Source organism: Zychaea mexicana (assembly GCF_025766255.1).
Source record: "Zychaea mexicana strain RSA 1403 chromosome Unknown BDB00scaffold_102, whole genome shotgun sequence".
NCBI classification, from domain to species: domain Eukaryota; kingdom Fungi; phylum Mucoromycota; class Mucoromycetes; order Mucorales; family Lichtheimiaceae; genus Zychaea; species Zychaea mexicana.
In genome coordinates this window covers 1-6,963 of record NW_026516765.1, presented here as the reverse complement: position 1 = coordinate 6,963, position 6,963 = coordinate 1, and the positions used below count along the sequence as shown (strand labels likewise).

General features: G+C 43.0%; 3 protein-coding genes across 3 annotated transcripts; all 3 read right to left on the bottom strand.

The window, feature by feature from the left end:
• Positions 1-2,193: 2,193 nt before the first annotated feature.
• BDB00DRAFT_730168 (pyridoxal phosphate-dependent transferase) lies at positions 2,194-3,889 on the bottom strand (the record flags this gene model as incomplete). The annotated part of the gene is made up of 5 exons (XM_053118302.1): positions 2,194-2,243; positions 2,320-2,444; positions 2,508-2,657; positions 2,722-3,671; positions 3,746-3,889. Coding segments are annotated over 5 exons (1,419 nt in total), but the record flags the coding sequence as incomplete, so codon positions are not given.
• A 1,137-nt stretch (positions 3,890-5,026) lies between these two features.
• Positions 5,027-5,810, bottom strand: BDB00DRAFT_846709 (ubiquitin-conjugating enzyme/RWD-like protein). The gene is made up of 3 exons (XM_053125175.1): positions 5,607-5,810; positions 5,482-5,532; positions 5,027-5,410 (listed from the first exon to the last, which is right to left on the bottom strand). The coding sequence occupies exons 1-3, from the start codon at positions 5,663-5,665 to the stop codon at positions 5,059-5,061; spliced, it is 462 nt and encodes a 153-aa protein (XP_052974995.1). The 5' UTR covers positions 5,666-5,810; the 3' UTR covers positions 5,027-5,058.
• Positions 5,811-6,037: 227 nt separating this feature from the next.
• On the bottom strand, positions 6,038-6,963 carry BDB00DRAFT_791602 (putative nuclear protein; the record flags this gene model as incomplete). Its single annotated transcript, XM_053121050.1, has 2 exons — positions 6,038-6,284; positions 6,375-6,963. Coding segments are annotated over 2 exons (836 nt in total), but the record flags the coding sequence as incomplete, so codon positions are not given.

Here is a 6,963-nt window from a genome sequence, read left to right as displayed (position 1 = left end):
ATTGAAAAATCTCTTGGCTTCATGACGATACGTTTTTTCCCCTGGGTTTAATCGAGACTGGGTAAAAATGGTCACCGAGATGCAAGTGGATAAATCACAAAACAGGTGATGCTGTAATGGCTGTGATACTTTGGCTCTTCTTCGCAGTATCTGTTACAGACCACAATTGCAATACATCAAAGGAGCTGATCGAGTCTTAGTGAGTGTATTCGTAACTCTTGAACAGTTTTCATTAAGCGTACTTCAGATGCGCTTCTGATGTATACAAGCGGATTGCGTCCCCGGCGGTGAAGTAGATACCCGCTCTTTTCTCCGCTTATTTGGCTTTTTCTTTGTAACCGTCAATGCTGGCACTTTCAGCTCTTTTCTTTTTGGTTTTCATCGGCCCACATTATCTATGATAGCATCTAGCTAAGACTCCAAGCTAATAGGGAGAAGGCATCGTTTTGATTAAAATTTTAGCAAACTTTTTTCAGCTTGGATATTTAGTAAAACAGATAACATTTAGACACTATGTTTAAAAGCTATATCATGACGATAATGCTACCCTAAAAGATTATTACTGCTTGTGCCACTATTGCCAGTACTACTGCAGCTGCCAACGCGATGTTACTGCTAATGTCGACCAATTTAGAACAGCCATGATAACAAGCGCCCACTGTTCCCTTGAAAACACATGGATATCCGAGGCATTAGGTATTACCAACAAGCACATTCTTGAAACGACATATATACTAGCACTTCAAAAACATCAAGACGGAGCTCATTTCTGATGTTTATTCTTCAACGACTAAAACTATAGGCTACTCACTACTGTACTATTATTACTGCTACTGGCATATTTAACAATTAAAAAAACACTACTACCTGCAACCAAAACTCCCAGAACTTATCGGCGTGGAATCGCTACCTTGACAGATTTTTGTTTCTGCACTCATGATAGTGGTAAAGTGCTGCCGTTTTGCGTCGCGTAGTTTCCAGGCACTCGCTCCGTTATGATATAAGCTTAGCTAAAACTACGAGCGCTCAAAGAACTAAACATTGCGCAATGATTAAACCCGCATCTACACAACCGTATATACCCGGCCGGGCATAATATGAAACCATTGATGGAACATATAATGATGGCGTATTATCATCTTTAAAATAATATTATCACAGGTATAGCCAAAAAAAAGAGAGACTTTTGCCTAGAAGTTTCGATTTGATTCAAACTTGAAAGATACAGAGAGCAGAGTACAGACCCTGTATCCTAATCGAGTAATGATTTTACAGTAAAGGAAGCGCTGCTGCGTGTTGTTGGACTCAAGAATACAGGCAAGGAGTGGCCCTGGGATAAAGATGATGTACGTGAGCATACTGATAGAAACAGCGACTGGGATTTTGCAGATAACTATGCACATAGTGTACGTGTTTTGTCCCTTCTTTTTTGCAGCTTGGAGAATCTTGCCTCCCCTCTTATCCTTTATCACCTTTCGGAAGTCACAGCTTAAATACCGATTATGGCGCTCGCTTTGCCGTATCATAGGCATCGTACTTCTTTTTACCAAGTACTTGCTCTGAAAACTGTGCTATTACCTTTGGCCAACTTCCCCCATTGTTATTTGCTCAAAAACCTCGAGATTATTGAAGCTCAAAAGCAAAGGGGAAGTACAAAGATATACACGTAATAGATTGTTAGCTAAGAGTTCTAAATGAACTGATCTTCATTGATACAAAATATTGAAATTCGAAAATCCATTTGCTATAACCGACCAAAGTGCCTGGTTTCCAAATAGTAATTACAGTGAATTTAGAGCTCGTAAAAACTTTACTTTTACATCAATAAATTATGATAAGATAAAAAGAAAGAGATTGGACCGAGTGTAGGTATCACTATATGACTCATAAGTAATGTCGTCTACGGCAAAAGTTGTGCGCTGGTTCCTTTTTTGACACAAAAATTATGCTCTTCCATACGATTACACCCTCTGATGCAAGCTTAACATATACCGTTCTACTAACTTTGTTGACAGGTATTGTATAGCGCAAAAACAAGGACCCATAATCATAGTTCTCAATCTTGACAATGAAGCAATGCTTTGCTTCATAGAATTAGTTCTATGGAGCTAAACCGGTTACAGATTTTATATGGTTGATATTTTAGCTACACACAGCCGGTTTATTTTGCTCATCTCTATTGGGAGCAAAGAATTTTAGCATCAGGACATCACCTACACTATTGATGATTTTTAATGCTCGATCTAAAGGAGATAGATACCAAAATCAGTAAGAGGAATAGGTGCATGGAGAATTTAGAGAAGAGAAAATAACACTCACCGATATCTTCTCTTGTATGTGATGCAGACAAGCAAAATCGTGCGCGTGAAGAAATGATCGATGTAGCGGGGTATCCTACGACGCAGACGGCAATGCCACACTTTAAAAGTTCACGTGAAAACGCTCTGTACAATAATTATAGGTTAGCTACCTTCATCTTACTTTAATTGACTTTTTTCGATTCTTACGCTATCTTTCCAGGATTGAACAATAACAGTGGAATCACCGGACTGCCACGGTCACCATAAACAATAAACCCCATTTTTCTTAACTGGGATGCAAAGTAGTGGGAGTTGTCTGACAGTTGCTGAATGCGCCATCGTCCTTCTTCTTCACCACTACTTAATTCACATTTGCTATTAGTGAAAGTGTAAAGACAAACGAGGAGAATATGGTACGTACCAGATAATAGACATACTTGTGAGCACTTGCTGAATAACAGGCACCGGCATTGGCTCTGCATAAACGTAGGCATGATTTCGTAACTTTAAATGATCAATTACATTCTTGCTTGCGGCAATATATCCACCAGCAGCTCCAAAAGACTTTGTAAATGTTCCCATCAGGATGTCCACGCGTGCAGGATCCACGGCATATAGGTCGCAGATGCCACCACCATGCTCGCCCAGCGCACCAATTGAGTGGGCTTCATCCACGTACAGGTAGAACTTGAACTGGTCCTTGAGCCTGAGAAGCTCAGGTAAATTGGCAATCGTACCCTCCATGGAATAAAGACCCTCAACGACGACCAAGATTTTCTTCCATGGACGATGGGTTCTTGGCTGGCCCTGGGAAATAGCTTCTCGTAATACATCATGCAAATCCTGCATACTGTTGTGCTTAAAGACCCGCACCGAAGCTTCTGATAAACGGGCGCCAAACACGATCGAGGAATGGTTCAGCTCGTCGGAAATGATCAGACAGCCCTTGCCCACAAGCGCAGGGATCGTTGTCGAATTGGTAGCAAAACCCATGCTGACCACCATGGCGGCTTCTTTGCCAACAAATTCAGCTACAAGGCGTTCAAGGTGGGCATGCATATCACTGGTACCACCTTCAGCACGGGGAGTGGTGGAAACAAGACCGCGTTCAAGCGCTGCTTGTTGCACAGCATCGGCGCACGGTCCCGTTTTCTGCGAAAATCCAAGATAGTTGTACGACGCGAAATTGAGACACTCGGATATCTTGCCGGTCAGCTGGAAGGTTCTGTTGTAGTCTTTCGTCGTGCGATCCAAGAGTTGAACGGTGCGGGAGGCTACACCAGTAACGGGTCGATTCCAACAGTCGCGGACGCGCATGTAAAGTCGCCGCGTATAAAAAGAGTCAAAGTCCGATACCAATGGCGCATATCCCTGGTTGTGATATCCATATCCATTTTCAGTAATGCGTCAAGGGAGTTACGGAGAGAGAAACGCATAAGCTATACCTCGTTCATTTGCAAGTAGCGATACTCGGATTTCTTGAATGTTTTGCCAAGGATATCACGCAAATGGCCAAGTAGGATGAGAACGAACCAGTTGAGATAGGTCTGCATCAGTATAATAAGCGGCGCGTTCTCCATCTTGTGTTCAAGTTCGACGTAGGTATGTTTTGGCTGCAATTGCGGCGTCCATCGTAACGTGCGAGGTGTCTTTGGTGGTGGCAGCGGCGGTGGCTGTTGCTGTGATGATGGTCGGGTCAAGAAACTAGAGGGCGTCAAGCTGAAGACGAGATCGCCAGAGGCGCGGCGTGGTATGGAGACGAGTGAAGTGATTGCAGGCGCGCTGCTTATAGTGTGTGCTCGTTTCCCTTTCCCCATGGCAAGGTTGTGTTTGTTTGGATTTCATTAAATTAGAGACAGAGCACACACACACACACACACAGAAATTTGAAACTTATATAGTGTGCTCTCCAATGAGGGTTTCACCTTTTCTGCCTTGACACCCTTGTTGGGTGTCGCTGGGTGTCAGATCAGCAAAAAGAAAACTAAACTGGGAGCGAAGAAAAGAAGAGAGACTGTTTATGTACAAATTTCATAGGCTAAATGTTCAAAGAAGAATGACGGGAAAACTGGAGGGTGAGAGAAGGAGGTCAAGCGCGGTGATCAATGAGTTTGAGGTGTGGAGAAGAGAGGGAATATGCATCACAAACAGGTAGAGAAGAGAGAAAGAAAGAAAAAGAAGCAGTCGTTAAAGAGGTATACGGGAAAAGTAGTAGAAAAAAGCACATCTTGATCATTACGACGATGCATCACTTTCAGCAGCCGTGGTCGAGCGAGCTGCCAGCTTTGAGAGCACGAGATAGACGAACACCAAAAGAATCAATGCCCATCGTCTCCACTGACTGACGGTCCTAGCCAAAGCGGTCTGTTGTTGTGGCTGTTGCTGCTGGTGCTGGTGCTGACCCTGTTGACCTGGTGCTACTTGTTCATTCGAGTGAGGTGCGCGCTGCGTTGACTTTTTCACTGTCGTTGTTGCCACTCTCCGCCGCATATCCGAATTCACAGGTGCATTTGCCAAAGGTGCCAAATCCAACGTACATAGTTCAGGGAAGACATCTAATATAGTTTTTGCCTGTATCAGTCACCCTTCTTCTTCTTCTTCTGTAGCACTACTCGTACACAGACGCCTGTCCTCTTCTTTACCTCTAAATTTCACATTTTTCAAGTTCATTTTGTGTGATCGTGCTGCATATACACGCTTTTCTGCATCCGTTGTTTTAATACTGCCAGTAGTTGTTTCATCGGTCGTCTATTTTTTTTTAAAAAAAAAAAGCAAACATTAGTAACTGCCTCTCTCCCTCTCCCATATGCGGTGTATCAATAGGAACCATCCAGATATGTTTGTTATATAAAAAGCGTTTGTCCCTCCTGTTTACCATAAAACTCAAGAGTCCATTCAATATTGTCGGCACAGACCAGCTCGGATTCCAAAGACTGGGATGAAAGTCGCTCATGGTCAAACAAAGCCGTGTGTCTGGCTGGAATCGTCCCGAGGGCGTTGTCATTCGAATGGCTGGAGGTTTGAAAGGATACTCAGACGGGAACGTAAGTCGTCCGTAGTATTCTCCTCCTTCAAAAGGTGTTTCTGGCGGTCCGCGAATCACATAATGCCTACAATGTGAGGTTTCGATTTCAATCAAGATGCTTCCACAAGAATTCTTTAAATTTTACTGAGCCCTTACCACTCTAGAATGTTACTTTCCACCGGTTTGGCGATGATAAAAGGCGGTGGACTAACAAACAATGATAAACAGATTAGTAATCTGTCAATTTTCTTTCGAAAACACGATCGGGGTCGATACTTTACTTTTTCTGAATCTCCATGTACTCTTTAGTCAATCGCCTGTACGCAGATTTCGTCGCCATGTTGCTAAAGTCTGTAGGTCAAGTTGGAAAAAAAGAAAAGAGTTGGAACTCTCTTTATCAATCAGTGAAAATGTTTTGAAGTCCGACGTTAATTTTGCTCGTGATTCTTTACTCTGACACAAGCACACTCCCTCTTCAACCCTATTATATATTACAGAATAAAGAATATTATTAACACACCAAATGAATGAGTCGCTATATACTTTATCACTCATGTTGGCTATAGACACCCCTGAGAAAGATGAAAACCATGCATTCAATTTTACGATATTATCATCAATAACGAGGAGCTTTTTATTATATGATATAGGAAACAGAATATATGAACAAGGGAGAATGAGAAAGAAAAGAAGAGATGTGAAGGTGCTTCTTTTAAATGAGATAGTCAAGTTCGTATCGCTGATAATGATTGCGCTCATCATCATCAATGCGGGGATAAACCGGAACCAATGCGTCTTGGCTGCCAATATACAGAGTGTTGTAAATCTTCCAATACACTTCGCGCACCTTTCGAGCAGGATGGAAAAGTCCTTGCACGGTATATTGCAAGATCGTCGTAGGACCAAGCGCAACACGCATGCCTTCAATGGCCTCCATTACTGCGTTGATTACGTGAGGACTATATTCAGAAATAAGAGGTAGTGTGAGTGATTCGTTACTACTAATACTACTACTGCTGCTACTAGATCCAACGAAATGTTGCACGTACCTAGTTTCAAAGATATTTGGCCAGATGTAGTTCAAAAGATGCCGTAATGGTTCTTCACAACCCAAGCCAACAACACCAAGGGCCATGTTCTTGATCGTGGTACATGCGGTCTGTCTATGCACCAGATCGCGATCCATCAATGCATCCTCTAAAAGCGGCGTAACAGCCATAATATAATCCTTGCCCATTTCACCAACGTATTCAAAGATAAATGCGAGCGACTTGAGAACACCGTTCTGCACGTTCAGTTCTGGTACTCGGTATTCGTTCATTACTGCTGGCAACACGGTAAATGGTGCACACGTTTCGGCAACAATAGCAATAGCAACGGTTGTACACACACGGTTTTGACGTTCCTGCACCTTCAAGTTATTGAGGAGCGTAGCCAACACATCCTGGGGACCAATAGCCTTGGCAATGTAGCCAAAAGTGTTGACAGAAGCTCGTCGAATACCCTTCTTGTGTGCCTTGAGCAAATCCAGCAACTCAAAACAAACACGCATCCATTCACGTGCAGAGACGTATTCGGCACCACGATCGGCGATACGACCCACAAGATCAATGCAGTTCTCCTGCACCTTTTCATGTC

Bases quoted from the DNA above. Each gene is read 5' to 3' on its own strand.
- BDB00DRAFT_846709 (XM_053125175.1), bottom strand. From the start codon at position 5,665: ATGGCGACGAAATCTGCGTACAGGCGATTGACTAAAGAGTACATGGAG. The intron at 5,533-5,606 runs GTAAAGTATCGA...ATTGTTTGTTAG, and splicing joins TACATGGAGATTCAGAAAAA to TCCACCGCCTTTTATCATCG. The intron at 5,411-5,481 runs GTAAGGGCTCAG...CTCACATTGTAG, and splicing joins GAAAGTAACATTCTAGAGTG to GCATTATGTGATTCGCGGAC.